Below are 24175 nucleotides of genomic sequence, written 5' to 3'. Positions count from 1 at the left end.
TGATTTCTTTTCCACAAATTAAAACCACCTAGGCTGTTCACACCGGCTCTTGTTTGAAATTGAAATTTGAAGATTTAAATATATTTGACCTTCAAAATTCTGTTAGATTTCCCATTGTACATTTGAACTAGTAAATTATATCAAGTAATTTTATCGATCAGAAACAATTACATCCGGATTTGGCAGTTTTAAACATTGCTGCTATATTGAGGATTCTAGAGGTTGTCGTCACTTCAGGGTCCTTCTGATTTTAAAGACTTTATATCTGCAAGACTTCAGGTTATTTGCTATGTTCTTGAAACCCATTCAAAAAGAAATAAATAAAATTCAATGTAGCTCAGGAAGCAGCCCAGTGAGTTAAACAATCTCCACACAACCCATCTCATCGCACAGAGGTTGTGTGAGAAGATCTAAAATTGTCAGTAGAAAACTTAACTCCGGAAAGGGATAGAGCCCAAGTAACCAGGTGACGTCAAATACTCAGTTTAAAAACTGTCAAACAAATGTTTCGATAATTTCAAACTGGCATTTGAAAACTCTGAAATAGCAAGAACTGCAGATGCTAGAGTCAGAGTCAATACAGTGTGGAGCTGGAGGAAGCAGCATCAGAGGAGCAGGAAAGTTGACATTTCAGGCCTAGACCCTTCATCAGGCTTGTGGAGGGGGAAGGGAGCTGGGAAATAAACAGAATGAAGAGTGGTGGTTACTGAGGGAAGGTAGGTGGGATGGTGATAGGTGGATGCAGGTTGGGAGTGGTGGGGATTGGTCAGTGGGAAGGGTGGGGCAGATAGATGGGGAAGGAGGTGGACAGGTAGTGTCAGGTCAAGGAGGCAGGGATGAGAAGGAGGGTTGGACGTGAGATGAAACCGGGAGTAGGGTGATTTTACAACTGGTGAATTCTATGTTTAAGCCATTGGGCTGTAGGCTCCCGAGGCAGAATATGAGGTGTTGTTCCTCCAGTTTGCATGTGGCATCATTGTGGCACTGGAGGAGACCCAGGATGGACATGTTACCCAGGGAGTGGGAGGGGGAGTTAAAATGGTTGGTGACTGGAAGATGTTGTTGATTATTGTGTACTGAGCGCAGGTGCCCGCAAATCAGTCAGTCACCGGGTCTACTCTTGGTCTCACCAATGTAGAGGAAATCTCTGCTCCTGTATTTTTGTATCCCCCACACAGATGACCTAAAGGCCTCCCAGTTCTTCCTCTCCCACAGGGGTTTTCCTGTACATCCTCCAACCCGGTCTGCTGTACCCATTGCTCCCAGGCATCTCCTCTACATCAGTGAGTCCAAACGTAGCTTGGTCACAGATTAGCAGAGCATCTGTGCTCTGTACGTGATAATCAACAACACCTACCGATTGCCAGGAATTTTAACTCCCCCCTTCTCACTCCCTGGGCGACATGTCCATCTTGGGCTTCCTCCAGTGCCACAATGATGCGACACACTAGCTAGAGGAACAACGCCTCATATTTCACAGAATTCAGCAGTTACAAAATCTCCTCACCACTGGCCTCATCCCACGTCCAAACCTTCCTCTCATCCCCACCTCCTTGACCTGATGCTTCTCCTCCATCTCCTTCCCCACCTATCTACCACACTGACAGGCCCCACCATCCCAACCTACATCCACCTATTGCCATCCCACCCACCTTCCTCCAGCCCAATCCCTCTTCCGTCTATTTACTTGCCAGCTCCCTTTCCCTTCCCCAGTCCTGATGAAAGGTCTAGGCCCAAAACATTGACTCTCCTGCTCCTTTGATGTGCCTAACGTGCAGTGTTCCTCCAGTTCCACACCAAATCGATTTAAAAACTGTTGTTTCAAAGAAACATTTTCTACATCTTCCTTCTAAGACCAGCTTCAAAAAGAACAATGCAGGTATACAGACAAAGCATTTCTCATTCCAAGTTCTGTGCCTTCCAGAAATGCTTACCAATATTTTGTGAACAAACTATATCATCTTTTTTCACAATATCTTTAATACAGCAGTTTGAAAAACAGTTTAAAACTTTCAATGATAACGAAGTGTGGAGCTGGATGAACACAGCAGGCCAAGCAGCATCTCAGGAGCACAAAAGCTGACGTTTCAGGCTCCACACTTTGTTACCTTGGATTCTCCTGCATCTGCAGTTCCCATTATCACTAAAACTTTCAATAAAATGTGATTTGAATGTTTGAACCTATCAGGCTTTCCAACTATTTCTTGTTTTAACACACATTTCAATTGACTATCAGGAATGCTTTTACTATGTCTTGCATGGGAACTCATGGAGCCGTACAGCACAGAAACAACCTTTTCAGTCCAACTTGTCCATGCTGACCAGATGTCTTAAATTAATTTAGTCCCATTTGCCAGCATTTGGATGATATCCCTTTAAAACCATTCTACTCATGTACTCATTCAGATGCCTTTTAAATGTTGTTATTGTACTAGCCGATACTGCTTCCCCTGACAGCTTATTTCACACACACAACACCTTTTGTGTGAAGAATTTAGGTCCCTTTTAAATCTTTCCCCTCTCACTTCAACCTATGTCCTCTAGTTTTGGACTCACCCACCCACGGGAAAAAAAACCTTGGATTTTCACCTTATCCATGCCCCTCATAATTTTATAAATCTCCGTAAGGTCACCCCTCAGCCTCCAATGTTCAGGGAAAATAATCCCAGGCTATTCAGCCTCTCCAATGCCAGCATCATCCTTGTAAATTTTTCCTGCACTCTCTGTGAATACAAGTCAATTTTCATAGTGAACCTCTTCAACTTTGCTGAAAGGAAAGGACTTGTTGACTTCTTGCTTGAGGGTCCTACTCCTTTGCTTGCCATTTCCAGCTTCTGGGTTTCATTACACATTACTTTTGCCTCATGTTGTTCCCTCTGTTCTCAAGCTTACCTGCCTTGTCTTGCAAGATAACATTCCCAGTTGCTGTCTATTCATGAATTTCTGTCTGGCATGTTTTGATTTTTGCTATATCAAAAGAGAAATCCATCTCATCATCAGCTTCAACATAAACATCCAGTGTGTACTCAATGAAATCCTAGAAGTCTGCAGACAAAATCAGAAATTTGAAGCTGTTGAGAAGAAACAAACCTTCTGCCTCTGCCATTATCTGAAAAACAAAGCAGCATGTATCCATCCGTCTTCAAGCAGAATGGGTGAACTAGTTGAAATATCTCTGTTCAAAAAAATTGCAGTTGTTGTACATACAAATTCTCCCAACTGGTGCAGACAGTTTACTGCTGAATCAGAGGGGCAGGGTGAAGAATTACATCAACACCTTCCAGCTGGTCAGAGAGAGGGGCCCATGTGTTGTCAACTTTTCTGCTCCTCTGATGCTACCTGGCCTGCTGTGTTCATCCGGCTCCACGCTGTGTCATCTCTGGCTCCAGCATTGGCAGTTCCTATTATCTCCACCGTGTATAATGATCCTTTTTTGAACAAGTGATAACTCTACCTCCTTTGTTAGATTTTACTTTCTCAAACTCTTTGACATTTGGTTTTCTTGGATTTTAGCAGAGGGAATTACCTTCTCAAAATTACAATTGTTCTTTTATTTTCAGAGCACTAACTCACACCAACAAACATTTAAGATGGGAAAATCTCACTATCTGGAATTTACAAAAAAAAATCACTACTATATTAGAATAATATTTGGATGTTCACTCTGGCCAGAAAATGAAATTCCAAATGCAATAATTCAGTCATAAAGCTTTTGAAATTTTCCAGTTAGCTAGGACTCTTTCCTTAAACTAAACACAACGCAAATAGTACATCATTTAAAAGAAAGGGGCAATAAATTATGCCACATATCTTAATTTTCTTTCTTCACTTGGTTTCATATGACAGCAATCAATTCCGAGAGGCATCTTTTTTTTACCAAGTCCCTAAGAAACGAATGCCACATGCGAATGCCACATGCACACTCTGTAGCAGAGTGTTTTTTACCCAAACACTGATGATTCCTTGAAAAGACATCAACTTAAAGCCTCCCTAGATCTTGAGTTCCAGAAAGAACAACACTCAAATGACACAAGACAGCCTGTTGGTAGCAAAAAAAAACAAATGAATCAGATCACAAATCATTAACAGTTAGTTCAGACACAGTGGCCAGTCGAGGAATTCAAACCAGATGGAAAAGATGTATTACCTTGATCTGGCACCTCTGAGATGTATTACCTCTCTCCACTACAATTTGTAAACTGTTTCCTCTTTTTCGCATAGTGAGAGCATGACATCTAAGTAGTTTTGCGTTCAGTGGTGTACATTCCAGAATAAGCAAATATAGTGTGCCATCATGACATTACCTTGATGTTTGGTTTTCTATATACTCGCATCTATTCAACTATCAGTTGCGTTAACTCAACTTTTCAGTCAAATCCTGCCCATAGGCAACCACTCCCAGAGGTCCATCTCTCAAGACTTGTAGCTGCCGCGTCGACACAAATTTCAACTGTCCAAGAGGTCATGACTATGCCCTGTAGGTTCACACAACTACTTTGTTATCTACCACCCTTTGAGCAAGCATGGACCAGTGGAATGACTAAATGAATTTACTCAATACCCAGAGTCCACTTGCGGGATCAAACATTGTAGATATCTCTCTGTCTCTCATTAAGGTGAAGCTAAAAAAAAATCGGATTCACCTTCCATCATTAGGAATGCAAGGAAAATGAGGTAATTGTTATTCTCTGAACTTTGCAGCAGGAGACTCTCAGGTTTATATGCGAATATTTTAGGAATGTCCTCAAAATATCCCTGAAGACATCAAATATCCACACCAATTCAGGGAAGTCTCTGGTTTGTCACTTTCCAAACCAATGAAGGTTAACTCAGGAAAGAACTATAAACACACAAAAAAAACGTTGTTGGAAACATGTGGAGGGTAAATAAATCATTGGAGATATTGCGCATTTCCCCAAATACCCCATCACCTGATATCTTCAAGCACTACCTATGCCATATCTAGCAGCGTCTGCAGGTGATGCATTTCACACATCAGGTACCACAGATGCCATCAGATCAAGAATCATAGTTGATCCTGATGGATCCTCTAAGAAAAAGAGAAAGGAAAGCACCTTCCAAACCCATGACCACTACCATCAAAATGACCGTCTTCTGCAAAGTTCCTTTCCAAATTACTCACCATTTTAACTTGGGAATATTTTGCTGTTTCTTTAGTGTTGCTGGACAAAAACTCTGGAGTTATCTCTCTAACTGCATCGTGCATCTACTTACATCAGATGGACTGCTAGGGTTTAAGAAGACAGCTCACCATCACCCTCTCAAGGGCAAGAAGAGACAGTGAACAAAAGCTGGCCCTATCCAGTAATGTCCATGTGCCATGATTAAATGGAAAGAACTCGAAGGGGAGGAGAAAGTCACAGCTTAACTTCCAAATGCTGGGTCGCATACCAGTGCTATTGAGGACTATTGCAATTTCAATAAGCATTTCATCTTAATTTAAAGAAGTATAATTTAAAGCTCTGTTTATCTTAATATTATGCATCTACACCTTCTTCAACAGAATTTTCTTGAGTAGTATTCCAGACAAATATTTCTGACATTTCTAGTATGCCATGTTAAGCTAATATATTAGTTTCTTAGTTTTGCTCATTTTTATTATAAGTTAATAATTAGTGCACATTGTCCTTAAAAATCAACCTAGTGCCTAAATACTTCCTAGATTTTCCTTCAATTTCACACATGAACAAATGAACAAAAAGATCTGCCATGAACATCCCCACAGTTGAGTCAGACTTCTGCACAGCATGATATGCACCCTTGCTGAAGCAGGATTTTATGTAAATCAGGATACATATAGTTTTGTTTTAAAAATAAAATTACAACAATAATAACAATGTGAATTTCTAATTATTTTCAGCAAATTATTTCCAGTCCTTCAAACAACTATAAGTGGAATTATACAAATATCAAGAGCATTGCATTTGTTAATTGCAGCTAGCAGTTACCATACGACTATGCTAATTTCTTGATTCTAAATATTAACCTTAAATTTTATACGTATTCTCTGAGGGAATCTATAATTTTGATGCAGAATATCATATGAAGAATTGCAGCTATGATATAAATCACTGGTGACAGACACTGATGATAAAGAAAGGAATGGGTTCAAAACTCTCTGAAAGCATTGGAAAAAAAGGCAAAATGAAAATGATTGGGGAGAATAAAAAGAATGTAGGTGATGGAAAAGTGAAACTTGGGATCAACCAACAGAAAGAATGGGGATAGTTAGGTTTGGCATTAAACTATGTAGACAATTTGGGAAGGAGATTTGAAATCAATTAATGTAATGATGGGGAAAGGTGGGTTTGAGTTCAAGCTATGTGTGCAAAATGTAAAGTTGGGTGTAAAATGCCTCACAGCACAAGCGATGGACAAAGTTGGATTTCAATTTAATCAGTTCAGTAGATGAAGAAAGTTGAGATCAACCATTGTGAGAATGGGGACAAAATGGAATCAGAAACAATCAGTATAAGCAATGGGAAGATAACAAAGTGTGGAGCTGGATGAACGCAGCAGGCCAAGTCAGTCCTAAGTAAGGAGCTCACCTTTGTCCCCCTCCATCCACAGTCAGTCCTAAGTAAGGGGCTCACCTTTGTCCCCCTCCACCCACACATCAACGAATGCCAGTCACGTTTGGACATTGAGGAGTTTTTCCGCCGCCTTTGCCTTTACGCGTACTTCTTTAACTGGGAGCCCTGGACGGACCTATCCCCTCCCTACCTCCTCACCTATACTCTCCTCTCTACCTATCTTTTCTCTCCATGTTCGGTCTGCCTCCCCCTCTCTCCCTATTTATTCCAGTTCCCTCTCCCCATCCCCCTCTCTGATGAAGGGTCTAGGCCCGAAACGTCAGCTGTTGTGCTCCTGAGATGCTGCTAACCCTCCTCCCATTATCACTAAGCAATGGGAAGAGTTTGATTTTAGCTCAAATGATACAGACTTTGGGGAACAAGTTCCAAATTCAATTATTAAACAATAAGGAGAAGTGAAATTCAGGATCAAAAGTATAGGTTATGTTTAAAGGTGGATTGATCTATGTAGGTGATGAAGAAAGTTCAGATTTTATGTTAATCAGTGTGAAAATGGCGAAGAGTGGGCGCAAGATTAGTCAATATAGGTGATATGGCTGGGGTTTTGGATCAGAAGTATAGTTCATACTGAAATTAGGATTGCAGCTTTCTGCATTTAACTAATACAGGTGTGATACACATTGCGGATCAGTGTCGTGTTTGGCATACAGATTTTGCCAAAATCCCAATGCTCTTAGGGCTAACAGCATATGTAATGAGCATGATACTCAGTCAAAATTCCTTGCATTTAATAAAATTCCATGCTGATCATGAAAATAACTCCAGTCAGCAGCTGATGGGCTCGATCTACTGAGGGTGGAAACAGATTTAGTTGGATCATTATGTGAAAGCTGTAATTTATGAAGAATGAACTGGAAAATAAACTATTTAATTCACTGTTGATGCGTTTGTGTTACAGTTTCGATAAAGGCGTGAAATGACACGTAAATATTAAGTAGGTAAGACGTTAATCTTACTTTAACTAGAGTATTATTCAACAGTAATTCATGTTGTGGGCCATTAATTATCTCATTACAAGTTCAAGTGCTACTTAACCCTTGTCACGCCGTTTCGACCTGTAAGAAAATTACTTGAAAGGTTTTATTGAGTTTGATTTAATTCAAGCTAGTTTCTGAGTTGGCTTTAGACCTCCCAGAACCGCAAATTTCTGTGATATCCACTTCTGTAATTTTTTATCCTTCCCCTGGTGTTGGTCTGTAAACAGAACGGCAGGTTCAGGGGTTGGAAGCAAAAACAGAGATCGCTGCATCCGTGGACAGAAAGCAGAATTAACGTTTCGGGTCCGGCGACCATCCGTCAGGTTTCTCTTTATTCAGGAGTTAGAAGGGAATTGCCCGGGCCTGTCAGTATTGAAGCTTTCCGTGCAACGCCAACTGTGTCGGCAGACATGTATATCTAAGGAAAAAAATCCCCTGTTCCAGTTCCTCACTCGGTAAGCTTAGACCGTCCAAACTGTGCCTTCGTTTTGTTTCTGAATTTGAAAATCATTTTGTTGAGCAGATGTCCTCCCAGCCTGGAAGTGGTTGTAGTAAATGCTCAATGTTTTATTTGCCCCTGATCTTCCCGCTGAGTGGAACCGGTGCTCTCCCCAGGAGCGGAATTGTTGGGAGAGATTGGCTCCTGGTGCTCGGATTGAAATTTCCGATTCTATTCACTTCACTGCGCTTTTGTCTTCTTCTTCTTCTCCCTCACAAAACAGGGGACCTCTCTGCTGTGAACCACCTGGTTAGATCTGCAGGGATCTTGCAGCATGTACGAGCACGCCGCATTGTGCAGGACAGGCTGTAGGAATGCCACGGCATTGGACACTGAATGGTTGCAAATAACATTCGTGGGAATTGTCTCCGTTGGGCGACAAAGCCAGTAATACGGGTCTCAGCCAACATTATAACTGCTGGGCATTTGAGATAAGTGCCGGAGAAACTTGGCGACCCTGCGGAGACACAAACAAACGGAACCCTTTTAAGTTCGCAATGACCGAAGTGTTAACACCGCTGCTCTCTTCCCCACTCAGCTGCCGAGTTTCTCCAGCGCTTTTTGTTCCCAGACCAGAATCACAGCGCGGAATGAGGCCATTCAGCCCGTCCTGCCCGCATTCCAGACAACGTAGTGACCGGCAAGGGAGTGGGGATGAAGGGGTGGGGGTGGGGGGGGGGGGGGGGGGTAGCGTTGATATGGACCGCGCTGGTAAAAGCAGGCCCGGGCAGTAAGAGTCTGCAGAGAACTGCATGGAAGGATCAAATTTGGTGGCGTGGGGAGCGGAATCAGGATTAAGAGGATTTTCACTGTAGGGGAGAGGCGGGGGGCCGGGGGACCCCACCAAAGAACTAAAGTAAGTAAAAACAGAAAGTGCTGGAGAAACTCAACAGGTTCCGGCAACATCTGTGGACAGACAGGGAGAGAGAAGGAGAACTGAGTTAAGATTTCGAGCCCGGGCGTCCTTCTACAGAAGCTAAGCGCTGACTGATCTGTGTAGCTTGTGGAGTCTCAAGACAGGAAGGGGTCAGAAATGTGCTGAGAAGGTTCGCTTGGAGAGGGCGAAGGGTGGCGGACAGCCACAAGCCGGTTTGACAGAGCACTGGTTGCCCCTGCGCTGGGAGAATGCACACGGACAGCGTTGTTGCTAACGCAGCTTAGCCGAGGTTTGAGTTGGGAGGAGGCGGCTGAAGGGTGGGGGAAAAGAAGACGAACTGTTTGCTCAACATTTCGGATAATCCAGAGGCGAGAGGGGTGTCAGATAAGGAGATGCAGGCGGTTGACGTAAGAAGGAGGTTCCAGCTCCCGGTGATAAATAGCGGACGGTGGGTACAGAGGTGGCGAATTTGCAGCCGGAGATTCAGCAATGAATTCTTCATCGGCCAAGGGTTTCCGCAGGACTGTGTCCGAGCTGGACTCCAAACAGGCTGAGGCGGTGACGGTGAGGCTCCTGTCTTCAATTTGTGTGTTTTTTCCCCCCAGTTTGTACGAATCTAGGGTGCATTCCCTTCTCGTCCTGAGCTGAGTCTCCATGCAAAGGCGACGAGTGTTCTGTGCCAAATCTCGCCACGTCCAGCTCAAAGCAAATCAGCCCATTCCCCAGAATTCGGCATCTTACCAGCTGCTTCATAAAATAATAACCAGAAATAAGGTCTTGCCCGTAAGTATCTTGGAGAGATTCCCCACGTTCAGTTTAAATTGAAGGGCATCTTTAGGTCCTGCCTTGAGAGGTCAGAAGCGCCCTGAAACAATTCTTGCTGGTTATAATGGAGATGGTATGTTTACTGGATCGAAGCCTTCACCCCACAATCGGGGCTGGTGGACCCTTTTAGCTGGAAGCCTTTTTAAAAATGTTTCTTTTTTAAACTTTATGCTACACGATTTACAACAGCAGCACTCGCCCCAGAACGCGAGAGCAACTCAGAGGCAAACATTTCATCAGAGGTATTAGTTACTGTATCAGATATGCCTCCTGGCTATAATAGAGACACTATTACAAAGTGTTTACAGGCTGTCTGTCCTGGACAGCCACACAGGGGGAAGTAATATTTGAAAAGAAATTGGCCATAGATCGGGATAACTAAATCTAACTCATTCAAAGTCATCGTCCCAAAACGTGAAAGTTGACACACACACACGCACGCGCGCGGTCTCTCTCTCTCTTTACAGACGCAGCCTGGCCCATTGAGTACTTTCTCTACTTTTTTTCCAAATACTCGTTCGGTTGTGCGAAATTTCAGACTTAATAACGAAACAAAAATACCGTCTTGCTCTCTGCGGGACCTACCTCCGTGACTTTCTATTTACTTTGCGAATTGCCCTGATAACTGCAAAATTTTTTTTAAAAGTTTTTTTTCAGTGATAACAAAGTGTGGAGCTGGAGGAGCGCAGAAATTTCTGAGGAAGGATTCCGACCCGAAACATCAACTCTCCTGCTCCTCTGATGCTCCCTGGCCTTCCGGGCTTCCTCCAGATCCATACTGTGTTACCTCAGACTCCAACATCGGCAGTTCTTACTATCTCTTTTCTCAGCGAAACTCACTTTTCTGCTTTATTGGTCGAGAGTGATCATGTCTCGCTGTAATGCTGAGCTGACGTTGGTAGTTAGAACTTAGACTCCTACTTTATAAAGAAAAAAAAGGAGTGATCGTTTTTAAGTTGGAAATATTTGGAGGCAGTTATGCTTATGTTGGCGGCGAAACGCAATGACTAGCCCGTGATGTGGGCGGGTATTCGAATCACTTGGCTTTGCTTCTTCATAAGGAATGAAAATTATCGTTTCGTTTCCTCTGTGTGATGTAGGGTGTATCTGTGTTTCTCCCTCCCTCCCACCTACCGCTATAAAAGCTAGAGTGGTAGGGTTGGAGAAGATGCGCTTGAATGTTAGGACTCAGGCTGCATTAGTGACAAGAGCTTCCCTTGGCCGTAGATGGTGGGATTCCAAAACAATTAGATACGTGGGAAGGCTTTTTGTTTAAAATAAACAATCATCTTGCAACAGCCAGAAAGAAAACAAAAATAACAAAACTTATAGGTTTTTGCTTAAATGGATTCCTGAACAGCACCAACTCTCTGGCAGTTTCTCTGTTGTTGTATCTGGTTTCCCCACAGTTCGAGGCAATGCAATAGCCAGGGCCAACTGTGATGTGGTGTTGGTCCGCGTTTAACATAGTCGGGTGCCTGCAGCTACTAAATGATATTCCTACATCAAATGCCCCAGGTGCAGAATGTAACACCACTGTAGAATCTTACTGGATTTGAATAGAAATGATTCCATGATTTATTTCAGTCACAAATGTACGCAAAGCCACAAACTTTACCCACGTCCTTCATCCCTGTCGATAAATCACCCCAGTGATCACTGTGATAGCACAGTGTGGAGCTGGATGAACACAGCAGGCCAGGCAGCGTCAGAGGAACAGGAAAGCTGATGTTTTGGGTTAGGACCCTTCTTCAGAAATGTTCCTTTGAAGCTGTGTTCCTCCAGCTCCAAACTGTGTTATCTCAGATTGCAGCATTGGCAGTTCTTACTATCTCCAGTGATCACTGTGCTTGTCTTTAACCCCAAACATTTGCTTTCCTGGTTGTTCTTTGTAAGTAGAACAAGATTGTCAATCTGAAAGCAAAATAGAAATGTTAGAAACACTCAACATGTCAGGCTGCAAGCACGGAGAGAGAAATAATTGATACTTCAGGTTGGTCAGTGTATGCGATTCACCATTTCTGTCTGGTAATGTGATCCCTCATCTCAGTCTTTCTCCCTGCTGTCTCTGACAACGATCATTTCCAGTTTCACAAATTCCTCGATGACTTTGTGTGTATGCTGTCTGTGTGATGTCTGTATCTCATGGAGTAGTTCCCTCATTTATCACTTTCTTACTTTGAAGGTGATCTTCTCAACCTCTGTGTCTTTAATATACCTCTCTTTACTCTAATTTCTCTTCCTATGATTCCTCTCTCACTTTCTTAAATTCCTCTCTCTACGTTTATGTCTGGTGTCTTTTTGATTTCTGTCTTTTGACTGTCACTCTTTCATTCCCCCCCTCTCTCTAATGCCTCTTTCCCTCTTTAATCTCACAAATCTTTCTCCTTTGTTTTTATCTATCATGTTCATGTCTCTTTCCGATCTTTTCATTTTCTAATGCTCTGTCTTTGATTCCACTCTTTAATTTCTCTTAATATCTAGTTATTACAATTTTCTCATTCATTCTTTCTTTTGTTTCATTCATGACCTAATTACCCTTTCACACAGGCTCTTCTCTCTAATGTTTCTTTGTGTGATCTCTTTCCTGAATGTCTTTTCTTTCCTGAATGTCTTTTCTTAGCTGCTTTTTCTCTCTCTGATCTTCTGGAGCAGTCCATCAATCACCTTCTGCTACGATTCAATGTTTTTGATCCATTTTCTCCAGGTCCTCATTGATTTGTGCCATTATTTTGATTTGTCTTTTCTTTTGCACCATGATCCTTTATTGCTTTCACTGTCCATTCTCCCTCTTTGATTCACGTCCTGCATTTTTCACTCTCTCTGTTTAATTCCACCTTTTCCCCCAATGGAACCTCTTTCTGAAATGTTCAAAGTGTCAATGAAAAATCTTTGACAAGTTCAAAAGGTAAATTATTTCCAATGCCTGACAATTGGCCACAGGAGGCCATAGATTTAAAATATCATCAAGAGAGAAAAGTAGACCTGGCCCTAAACCTAACCCTAACCCTAACTAATATAGTTAAGATTGTTTGAATAAAACACACCTGTTTTACATCCCTATTCCATTATTTTAATTTCTAAATGTCACTTTTACTGCGCTTTCTGCTTATCTTTTGATCTTTGATCCTTTCTTTCTGCTCTTTATTCAACCACCATTTCTCTTTGTATCTTCTCTGCATCAGTCTTTCTAATGCTGCTTTCTTTTTTCAGTACTCACCTCAGGAAATCACCTTTTCCCTCTGATTTCCCTCTCTCTGATCCCTCTATCCATGTTCCCCCTCTCTCTAAGCCCCCTCGCTCTGTCCCTCCTCTCTCTGGTTTCCCCCTTCTTACTTATTCGTTCTTTGGTTCTCCCTCTCTGATTTCCCATCTGTCTGAATTTCCTCTCACTCTGATTTCCTCTCACTCTGATTACCCTTCTCTCTGATCCCCCTCACTTTCACTGCCCACTTTTGGATTCTCCGGTCTCTGATTCCCCTCTCTGACCCTTATGCCACTTTTATATCTGGTACAGAGCTTAGTCCTAAATCATCTCTCTGATTTTAGCATTGTTAATTTCTTTAATCCCATTGACCTCCAGGTTCCTCTCATTCTGTTACAGATATTTTGCTCAATAATCTCAAAAGAGTTGCAATTCTGATTCTTCCACAGCACTCACCTTTGCTGGTAAATGTTCTCTCTTTTGTTTTAGATTTCTCTCTTTCTGTATGCCTTTCCTCCCTCTCCATTGCTTACTTCCAGTTTGGCTTCTCGATTGTGTTTATCTTGTTTCCGATTCCACTCTTTCCCTCAGATCCCCTCGCTGATCTTATTTCTCCTTCAGTGATTCTCTCTGTTGCACCCTCAGTTCCTCCCAAATCTCAACCTAGAGTTGGCTGTTCCTGGCTCTGGTTCAGAAGATTGTCTACCTTGCTCAGGACTGGTCACTGGTTTGGCCCTACATCACCAGGGCCTTTGCTGGCTTCACTCTGATCCTTGCTTCTTGTTTCTTTGTTGGTGATAGTCACCCCATTTCATCGGGCGCAGGCAGTCCCTGATTGAAGATGCTCGGAAGGAGCGAGAAGCGGCGGCTGCTGCTGCTGCCGAGTCGGCAGATCCTGGGGAGCAGCTGGTGTTCGAGGAGGAAGGTGGCAGGGCCATGGTGAACTTATTCTTCACGGTCCGGGGTACCAAGAGCTCTTCACTCTCCCGGACCCTCAAAGTCTTCGAGGTAATTAACCATTGTCTATAAAGGGTGAGACAGAGGTACAAAAGGTATATAATATATTGAATGTCTTTTAAAGTTGGACTTAGATGATTGGATAGAGAGCCATTTCAGCTGTAATTGGTTTGCTGTGTCTGCCTTCTACATCTCTCCGGTTGTTATTTCCCTCCAAAGATGCACAGGGCCACCAACCTCAGAGTAGTCAGTCAGGTGGGAGACATGCTCAAGCTGTCAAGCCCTCAAGTGGGATTTGATCTGAGCCTGTCAATCGCAGAGGTGGGATGCCCCTCACTGGGCCAGTGAGGTTTAAGGGCTATTGGTTGTGCTGATGTCAGTGTTTAAGGTATGACGATGTCAGCAGAGCTGTGCAGCACTGGAAACTATCAGGGAGTCATGAATAAGGGAGTTTGTGGACCTTGCATCAAGACCATAACAGTAGGTCATTCGGCCCATTGAGTCTGCTCCCCAATTCTGTAGGATCAAGGGTGATCTGATCATCGTTAGCTTCACTTTTCTCTCTTTTCTCTGTATCCCTGATTCTCTCACTAATTAAATCTCTGTCCGCCTCAGCCTCGAACATACTTAATAACTCTCCCTCAACTGCTCTTTGTGATAATGATTTCCACAGATTCCTTGCCCTCTGAGAGAAGAAATTCCTCCTCCTCTCTGTCTTAAATGGCAACCCCTTATTCTGAGCTTATCCCCTCTGGTCCTGGACTCTCCCACAGGGGAAAACAATCTCTCCACATCTGCCCTGTCAAGCTCCCTCAGAATTCCCAATGTTCCAATAAAAGATCCCTGTCATTCTTCTAAACTCCAATGAGTACAGGCCCAACATACTCAACATCTCTTCGTAAAATAGTTCATCCAAGCCCTCTGGTGCATGTGGTGTGTTGGAATCGATTTTGCTCAAACTTCAGCTTTCTTGTCCATAATACTTTTACACAAAACAAAAACTTTCTTCCTGACCAATATATGCTCACCAACATGTAGGTAGTCATCTACTTTTTACAATTTGGAAGTAATAACAAACAAAAATGTGTGAAACTACAACAAAATCAAAACTTTTTAAACTGAAATACTGTTTTGGAGGATAATGACGAAGTGCTGAAGGGTAGCTTACCCTCCAAGGACACATTGGTGCAAACATAAGCAAGGAAGGCAGCAGGCAGTCAGGAACAATGGTTTTCTACAAATATATTGAAAAATCAGCACTTAAAGGTTCCTAAAAGTGACTTGATACGTCATGTTAAAATAGTAAGTTTGTACCTGGTGCTAACTCAGACAGGTTGAGAATTAGTCTTCCACAGTTGGTTCAGTCAGATGTTACTCCTGCTGTTTCTGAGTGCTTTCTGAAAAAGAGTCATATCGGACTCAAACTGTTAACTTTGTTTCTGTCTCACATTGATGCCAAACATGTTGAGTTTCTACATCACTTTCTGCTCCCGTTGTTGAGTTGATATGCACAAAATAACATGCACAACCCCCTAACTGTTATGGGAATGGACTGTCAGAAATTTAGCTGTGAGCCTGCTTTAATAAAATTAAGTCAGCACACAATCATTAACTTTGTAGGGCAAACAATAGCTATAAACCCAGACAATAATTTACTTCCTACATGAAGCCTGGACAGGTAACTCAAGAATGACTCATCTTCTTGTGGCTTTTGGGCTTCAGGCACTTAGAGTCATTGAGCCATAGAGCTGTACACCATGGAAACAGACCCAATTCATACTTACTAACCAGGTATGTGAAAATAATCTAGTCCTATTTGCCAGTTTTGACCCATATCACTTTAAACCCTTCTCATTCATATACCAATCCAGATGCCTTTTAAATGTTGTAATTGTACCAAACACATCCACCCCCCCTGGCAGCTTGTTCCATATATGTATTACCCTCTGCATGAAAAAAATGATCCCCTAGCTCCCTATTAAATCTTTCTCCCCTCACTTTAAACCTTGCCCTGTAATTTTGGATTCCCTTACCATGTGAAAAAGACCTTGGCTATTTACCCTTTCTATGCCGCTCATGATTTTATAAACCCCCATTAGGTCACCCCTCAGCCTCCTACGCTCCAGGGGAAAATAGCCCCAGCCTATTCAGCCTGTCCCTATAGCTCAAACCTTCCAATCCCAGCAACATTCTTGTAATTCTCTTCTGAATCCTTTCAAGCCTAACAACATTTATCCTATAGCAGGGAGACCAGAACTGAATGCAGTATTCCACAAGGGGTCAAACCAATGTCCTTTACAGCTGCAACATAACATCGCAGCTCCGATAGTCAATACACTGCCCAATGAAGGTAACTTGCCAAATGCCTTCTTCACTACCTCCAACATCACTTTCAAGGAACTAAGCACTATGCACGTCTTTCCCTGTTCCTCTCTCACTCCCTTCCTGTTCTTGCCTTATTTTCTAAATTGCCACCATACCAATCTGATCTGGAAGTCCTCTTTTGCTTTGGCTCTTATCTAATTCATTTCTCACACTCAGTACATTCCTCTTCAGATTCTGCTCTTGAGCACACTTTCCTCCCCTAATTGGCAATTCTTTCATGCGCATCTCATATTCAAGTTTTCCACATCCGACTTTCATTCAACTGCCTCTGGCCTTATCGCTTAGAGGGACCTAGATATTCAAATCTGATGTTTTTGCATGCACTAGCAATTCCCACAGATTACCACAGGATCTCAGATTTTGGCTGCAAGTGTCTGCTTTTTTAAACAAAACTTGATATAATTTTCCTGGACTACCTGAGCATCTTTTCTACATTGTGTCCCATTCCTAAGTTTTCTGACTTTACTAAATTAACAATTTCTTCATTAAGTTATGATAGTTTCTAACAACAATGTTTGACTAAAAAAAAAGTTGTACTCTGGACACAAAACATTAAATGCAACACCTACCTGCAGGATGACCCAATACTGCCGTTCCTTGTTTTAAGAATCAGATCGCAGTGTGATTGCAGATTGCAACAATATTAAGCTACATCCCAGGACCACTTCACACTTGAACTTTGCACCTAGTGCAGTCTAATTCCAGCAGTGTTAAGATAAATGTGGTCAAGTCTTGACATTTTTACTGTTGATGGCTTGAAAATAAGCCTGTGTGGATTCCCACCCAACCTTGCAAGAAATTCCAACTTTGTTTCTAGGGTTTGAGTATCACATTCACTCATGAGTTTTACAGAGGATTTGCTAGCCGAGGGCAGCCTGCTGTATAAATTAGGGCTTGCTGAGTCCAAATTGTATTTTGCAGCTGACAGGCCTGCATTTCTGCATGGCCTATCAGTCGTTCCAGTACAGGTGAGAGTTGAGCGTAGGGACCCTGTGGAACAAAGAACAGTACAGCGCAGAGTCAGACCCTTCAGTCCTTCAACCTTGTGCCAACACATTTTGCCCTTCCATATTAAAACTTACAGGATCCGTCTCCCTCTATTCCCTTCCTATTAGCTATTGCGTCTGCTTCCACCACCTCCTCTGGCACCGTGTTCCAGGCACTCGCTGTCCTTTGTGTGAAAGACTTGCCTCGCACATATCTTTCAAACATACCCCCTTGCACCTTGAACCTGTGTCTTTTACTAATTGACCCTTCCACACTGTGAAAAAGTATCATACTATATCCATACCATTCACAATCTTATAAACTTCTGTCAGGGTGCCTCTCAACTTCTCGTGTTCCAGTGAAACCAAACCCAGTCTTTTTGGATGAACACAGCAGGCCAAGCAGCATCAGAGGAGCAGGAAGGCTGACATTTTGGGTTTAGACCCTTCGTCTTTCCGGGCGTTCATTCAGCTCTACACTTTGTTATCTCAGATTCTCCAGCATCTGCAGTTCCTACTATCTCTGAACCAGCCTTTCTAACCTTTCTTCATAGCTAAAAGCCCCCATACCAGCCAACATCCTGGTAAACTTTGTCTGTTCCCTCTCCAAAGCATCCACATCCTTGTGGTAGTGTGGTGGCCAGCACTGCACTTAATATTCCAGGTGTGGCGTGATTAAAGTTCTATTAAGCTGCAGTGTAACTCTATCTTTATACTTAGTGTCCCTTCCAATGAAGGCAAGCATGCCATAGGCCATTTTAATACCTTATCTACCTGCGCTCCCACCTTCAGTGACCTGTGGACCTGCACGCCCAGGTCTCACTGCATATAAATAGTCCAAAAGGTTCCGCCACTCACTACTTAATCTCCACCTGTACTTGACCTTTCAAAATGCATCATGTCACATTTGCCCAGATTAAACTCCATCTGCCATGTTTCTGCCCATGCTTCCAACTGACCTATATCCTGCTGCAACCTCTGAAAATTCTCCTCATCACTAATCGCAACTCTACCACTAGTTGTATCGTCCACAAACTTGCTAACTAGACCAGCAACATTTTCCTCTAAATCATTTATGTAGATCATGAACAGCAGAGGTCCCAGCATTGATCCTACTAGTCACAGCCCTTTATTCGAAGAAGCATCTTTCGACCGCTACCCTCTGCCTTCTATGATTAAGACAGTTCTGTATCCATCCTGCCCGCTCACCCCATGTGGCTACCATGTGGATCCCCCATTGTAGCAGACTATGGAAAGAATTGCCCCAGAAATTGAGGTTTCTTCAGGATAATTTGTCTCTGACTTGTACTCTCCAAAAGTCTCCATTTAAATTGGAGAATTTGGAAGGCTCCAATGAAATTAAGTAAAACTGCTTCACAGGAGAAGTTACTCGAGTAAGAACATAGTCTAACTCCTAAGTAACTATTGAACTGACTCATTACTTACCTCACAGACCTCCATCTACACCTCCACCCTAGACCATGACCCATCACATCCCATGGGCCCACACCCCATTCTCCTAATGCTAGACTCAAGCCCTCACCAGACCTGACCTGACCCCTCAATGTTATTCCCCCTCCACCAGCCTGGGCTGAACCCCACTACCAGATGCAACAAAAACTCTCACACTTCCCCCACCCCATCACCAGATCTGGACCAAACCCCCCTCTTTCACTGGACCTTTCCCAATCCTGTACTCCTGATGGAGCTGACCTAAACCCCCTCCGCTGAAGCATGAAACCCCAAAACTGACCCCAACCCTCCCTTCCCTTCCTGTTGGATGCTACTGCATCCTATCCATGTGACCTCCTACCTCCAACATGGCTGGTTACCTTATCCACCTAGCATCCTACTCCTTACTAATCTGACACACTATCCCTCTGGCATTCCAATCACATTCTACCCTTTTTACCAGGACCCTGTGCTCTGCTTTTCTAGCATCCTCAGCACCTCTACGCACCTGGCAGCCTCCACATAGCATCCTACCTTCCAGGACTCCAACATCACACTTACTTTATGTATTTATGGATCGACAGCAGCTTTCAAAGTGGTGGTCAGGGCTATTAAATGTCAGGGTTCAGCAGCTGAGTTGTGTGGAAAGGGGAAATGGTTTTTCAGTGCTGCGAAAGAACTGTCAGAATGCACATACAGCTCAGCATTTCTGAAGGGGCCCTGATTAGAAAATCCTGTCAGAAATGCAGAGCAACCACCTTTCATAAAAAAAGGCTGAGCGGCCATCAGCATGACGTGGTCACTGCTCACAAAGCCCAGCCTATGCCTAACAGATATCAGGTTCAACCAAACACTGCTAAGGCGGGAGATGCTTCTTTAATTATATTGATTGTATCTTTCAAAGTGGCAAATGGTTGCTGAGGTATTACCATCAGTGTTGAAGATGAGGAGTGAGGGATAATCTTGATCCTGTTGTGCCGACATTAAGCAGGCTCAATTCTCAGACCATGATCCTGTACCCAAAGAGATCTGTCAGATTGTGGGCTCAAAGCAGGCCCAGATTAATTTCTTCCTTTGATCTTTCCAAGCATTTGCTAATAATTTGAAATCAAAAGGTTTTCAGATGTCTTGGACTGAAAACAGGGTCTAGTTTTGTGGAGTTTTGTGCTAGCCACATTGGCAGGAGGTCAGTTTGGGACTCCTACCAGCCTTATAACAAACATGACAGTGATCAGTATTCATTAATATACCGACATGTAATGTGTCAGGCAGTGAAGAGGAGGCTGGTGAGGGACTCGGGCTGGTATTCTGCTTCACAATCCCACTCAATATTAGATTCAGATGCATCTGAAGATATGACTTGCCTCCACCTCGTTGTCCAATCTGTATTTCACCAAATCACCCCCAGGAGGTTACCGGCTATACCTTCCTCCGCAGCAGCTACATGTGAGTAGCAGTGGGATACAGACGGGGTAGGCAACTTGAGTAGATTTCCCTCTATCGTATTGTTACTGCCGTGGTCCAAATGACAGACTCCAGGAGGAGTGCTGCACTCAATCAGTATAGGGAATGGGTTTTCCTGCAGTTCATCTCCTTCCAGTTCAGTCGCAAATGATACTTACAGAAGGCCTCAGTCTAATGCAGGAGACTAGGATATTATTCACTTCTATCACCTTGAGGAGGTAATATTCTTCCTTTTGAATTGATACCTATGTATAAAACTTTCCATCAAGAAATATCCTGTTTGATCATCTGGGAGAACCATTTTAATGTCACTAGGTCATGGATCCAGTAAGATCCTGATTTAACTGAGATCCTTATTAATGTGCTAGCAGTTACCCTGATTTCAGGAGCAAGTTTCAAGTTACTGTGTGGAAGTTGTGAGAATATTAATCCACTGCACTGTACTGAAAGAGTGACAGTATATGATTTTCCCAGATTTTGCTGAGATACTTGACTTCAGCGGGGGCTGTTTTAAAAGCGTCTACAGTTGCATTCAGAAACTCAGGAACTGAGGAAGGGAAGGTCATTCATTGTTTCCGCTCTTGCACTCTACGCAGAGACTTCTGCTGGAAAAACACATGCATGAATTTCGGATGAGTATGTTCAGAGGTGCCCGATCAACAGAAAAACTTATTATTCCGCACCTTTCAAGATCTAATATGACGAGTCACAACATGACTTTTGTGAGGGTGTATTCAGTAAAAATGGAAGTGCACCTCAGCAATCAATATTGGGACAATTTTTACTTTGTACAGTAGTGTTTAGGGAACAGTGCCAAGAATAAACAACTCCAAAACTATCAGATTGGATAAAAACTCTGTAGTTCAACCAAAGCTAGTTATGAAAGATCATAAGAAATTAAATGGGGTGGTGGTGCAGGGTTGCATTTCAGACTTGGAGTCTGTGAACAGTGGTGTGCCACAGGGATCAGTGCCGGGTCCACTGCTTTGCATCATTTATATAAAACGATTCAGATGTGAATAGAGGAGGTATGGTTAGTAGTTTACAAATGACCCCAAAATTGGTGCTGTAGTGGACAATGAAGAAGGCTATCTCAGAGTACAATGAGACCTTAATCAGATGGTCTGACAGGCTGAGGAGTGGCAGACTAAGTCTAATGTAAATGAATGTGAGGTGCTACATTTTGAAAAGGGAAATCAGGGCAAGACTTATACGCTTAATGGTAAGGTCCTGGGGAGTGTTTTTGAACAAGGGGATCTTGGAGTGCAGGTTCATAGCTCCTTGAAAGTAGTGTCACAGGTAGACAGGACAGTGAAGGAAGTGTTTGGTATGCTTGCCTTTATTAGTCAGTGCATTGACAAAAGGAGTTGGGAGGTCATTTTGCAGCTGTACAGGATCTTGTTTAGGCCTCTTTTGGAATACAGTGCTCAATTCTGGTATCCTTGCTATAGGAAGGTTGTTGTTAAACTTGAAAGGATTCAGAAAAGATTTACAAGATGAGCTGGGGTTGGAGGGTTTGAGCTATAGGGAGAAGCTGAATAGGCTGGGGCTATTTTCTCTGGAGTGTTGGAGGCTGAGGGGTGACCTTATAAAATTTTATAAAGTCATGAGGGGCATAGATAGGGTGAATAGTCAAGGTCTTTTGGGGAGTCCAAACCTAGAAGGCATAGGTTTAAGGTGAGAGGGGAAAGATTTAAAAGGGACCTAAGGGGGAGCTTTTTCATGCAGAGAGTGGTGCATGAATGGAATGATCAGCCAGAGGATGTGGTGGAGGCTGGCACAATTGCAACATTTAAAAGGCATCTGGATGGGTATATGAATAGGAAGAGTTTGGAGGAATATGGGCCAAATGCTGGAAAATGGGACTAGATTAATTTAGGATATCTGGTCAGCATGGATGAATTGGGCTGAAGGGTTTGCTGTCATGCTGTACTCTATGACTAACTGGCTTCAAAACTATCTCCATTCTTAATGAAGGGTGAGCCTGGCCTTTCATTGCAAACAACAAGCCTGAAGCATTTCCAACTATCTTCAGGCAGACTTTGTTGAGTAGATGATCTATCTTGGCCTCTTCCTGATGTCACAACATTGAATTTGTCAGTCTCAGACAATTTGATTCACTCTCCAGGATTCCAAGAAAGGGTTGAGGGCAAGGGACACAGCAAAATCCAAGAGCCCTGACAAAATCCCAGCTTCGCATTGGATACTTGGACTTCAAAACTAACAGTGCCCCAAAGCCAGTTGTTCCAGAACAGCAAGATCACTGGGATCTAACCATAAAACATGATCCTGGTTAGTCACCACCTTAACCAGTGCACTCTAAATCATTAGCAAAGCAATGGAAGTGATTGTCAACAGTGCCATCAAGCATCATTTGCTCAGCAGTCAAAATGCTCACTGACACTCAGTTTGAGTTCTGCCAGATTTTATAGCCATCATTCAAATTTGGACAAAAGAGCAGAACTCCAGAGGTGAGATGTGAATGACTGTCCTTGTCATCAAGACAACGTTTAACTGAATGTGATATCAAAGAGCTCTAACAAAGCTAAGTAAATACGAATCGGGAGGAAACCACTCCACTGTTAGCATCATAACTGGCTCAAAGTAAAATGGTGTGGTTGTTGGAAGTGAATCACCTCAACCCTAGGATATCAATGTCCAGCTCCAAAGTGTCTTCAGCTGCTTCGTCACTGAGACCTGTCCATTGTTAGATCAGAAACAGAGATGTTTGTTGATGACTGCTGTGTTTATTACCAATTACAACTCTGCAGATTCTGAAGCAATCCATGACAACACACAACAACACCTGAGCATCATTCAGGCTGATAACCAGAAAGTCAGATTTGAATGACATAAAAAGCCAAGAAATTATCTTCTGCAGCAAGAGGAAATGTGATCATCCCCCTTGCTGTTCAACTGTATTGGTGTTGTTGAACCACCAACATTTTGGTAGTATAGTGGTTAGGTAGATTGGCCATAGTAAATGAAGGATTACAGCGATGGGTAGGGCATGAGTCTAGGTGGAATACTCTGCGGAGGGTTGGTGTGGGCATGATGGGCCAAATGACCTGCTTCCATGATGCAGGGATTGTCTGATCAAGACTGGCAAGAACTTAACTAGGTCAGTCACATAAATATTGCAGGTAAAGGAGCAGGTCAAAGGGTGGGAAATCTGTTGCAAGTACATTCACTTAACATTACACAACAGGCCCCAATGGATAGTGTGGTGCTTAATGATAGAATCCCTACAGTGTGGAAACAGGCCCTTCAGCCCAACAAGTCCACACCAACCCTCAGAGCATCCCACCCAGACCCATCCCACTTTAATGCACCTAGGCATCCCTGAACATTACAGGCAATTTAGCATGGCCAATCCACCTAACCTGAATATCTTTGGGCTGTGGGAGGAAATCGGGGCACTGGAAGAAACCCACGCAGACACGGCGAGAATGTGTGAACTCCACACAGGCTGTTGCCGGAGGGTGGAATCAAACCTGGGCCCCTGGTGCTGTGAGGCAGCAGTGTACACCATTGAGCCACCGCGCCCTAAATTACCTAGGGGATTTCTACTGTTGCACTGCCCACATTTCTGTATTATCCATGAGAAGTCTGTGCCGCGATCCTCTGAGGGTAACAAATTTTGGAGTAACTCACCATCTGTCTTCCCTAAGCCTGACCTCCATCTACATGCCACAAGTTCAGAGAGTGACGGCGTATCCTCCCCTTCCTGGATGAATACAGCTTCAATGACACTCAAGAAACTTGCTCTGGGAAACAAGCAGTCTGTTTCCCCAGAATCCCATCCAGCACCTTGAATGTTTACTCTGCCATCACAAATGCACAGTGGCAACAATGTATGCCATCTGCGAGATGCTTTGGAACAATTCACCCCCAGGTTCTTTCAGATCTGCAACTTTACAACAGAGAGGACAAG

General features: G+C 43.2%; 1 protein-coding gene across 4 annotated transcripts in view; it reads left to right on the top strand.

The window, feature by feature from the left end:
• The first annotated feature begins 8841 nt into the window (after window positions 1-8841).
• th (tyrosine hydroxylase) overlaps window positions 8842-24175 on the top strand; it is a 63190-nt gene continuing 47856 nt past the window's right edge. For 2 of the 4 annotated variants that reach the window (XM_048545542.2, XM_048545541.2), the window contains exons 1-2: window positions 9410-9531; window positions 13799-14005. In XM_048545542.2, the coding sequence (XP_048401499.1) occupies window positions 9457-9531; window positions 13799-14005 (282 nt within the window). In that variant the 5' untranslated portion in view covers window positions 9410-9456. Of the gene's footprint in view, window positions 8947-9409; window positions 9532-13798; window positions 14006-24175 lie in introns of those variants that run through there. The other 2 variants (XM_048545544.2, XM_048545543.2) reach the window with 2 other exon arrangements.

The sequence above is a fragment of the Stegostoma tigrinum genome, chromosome 17 (assembly GCF_030684315.1).
Source record: "Stegostoma tigrinum isolate sSteTig4 chromosome 17, sSteTig4.hap1, whole genome shotgun sequence".
Taxonomy (NCBI): Eukaryota; Metazoa; Chordata; class Chondrichthyes; order Orectolobiformes; family Stegostomatidae; genus Stegostoma; species Stegostoma tigrinum.
Note: the sequence above shows the minus strand (reverse complement) of the source record. Positions and strands in the feature narration are given on the sequence as shown.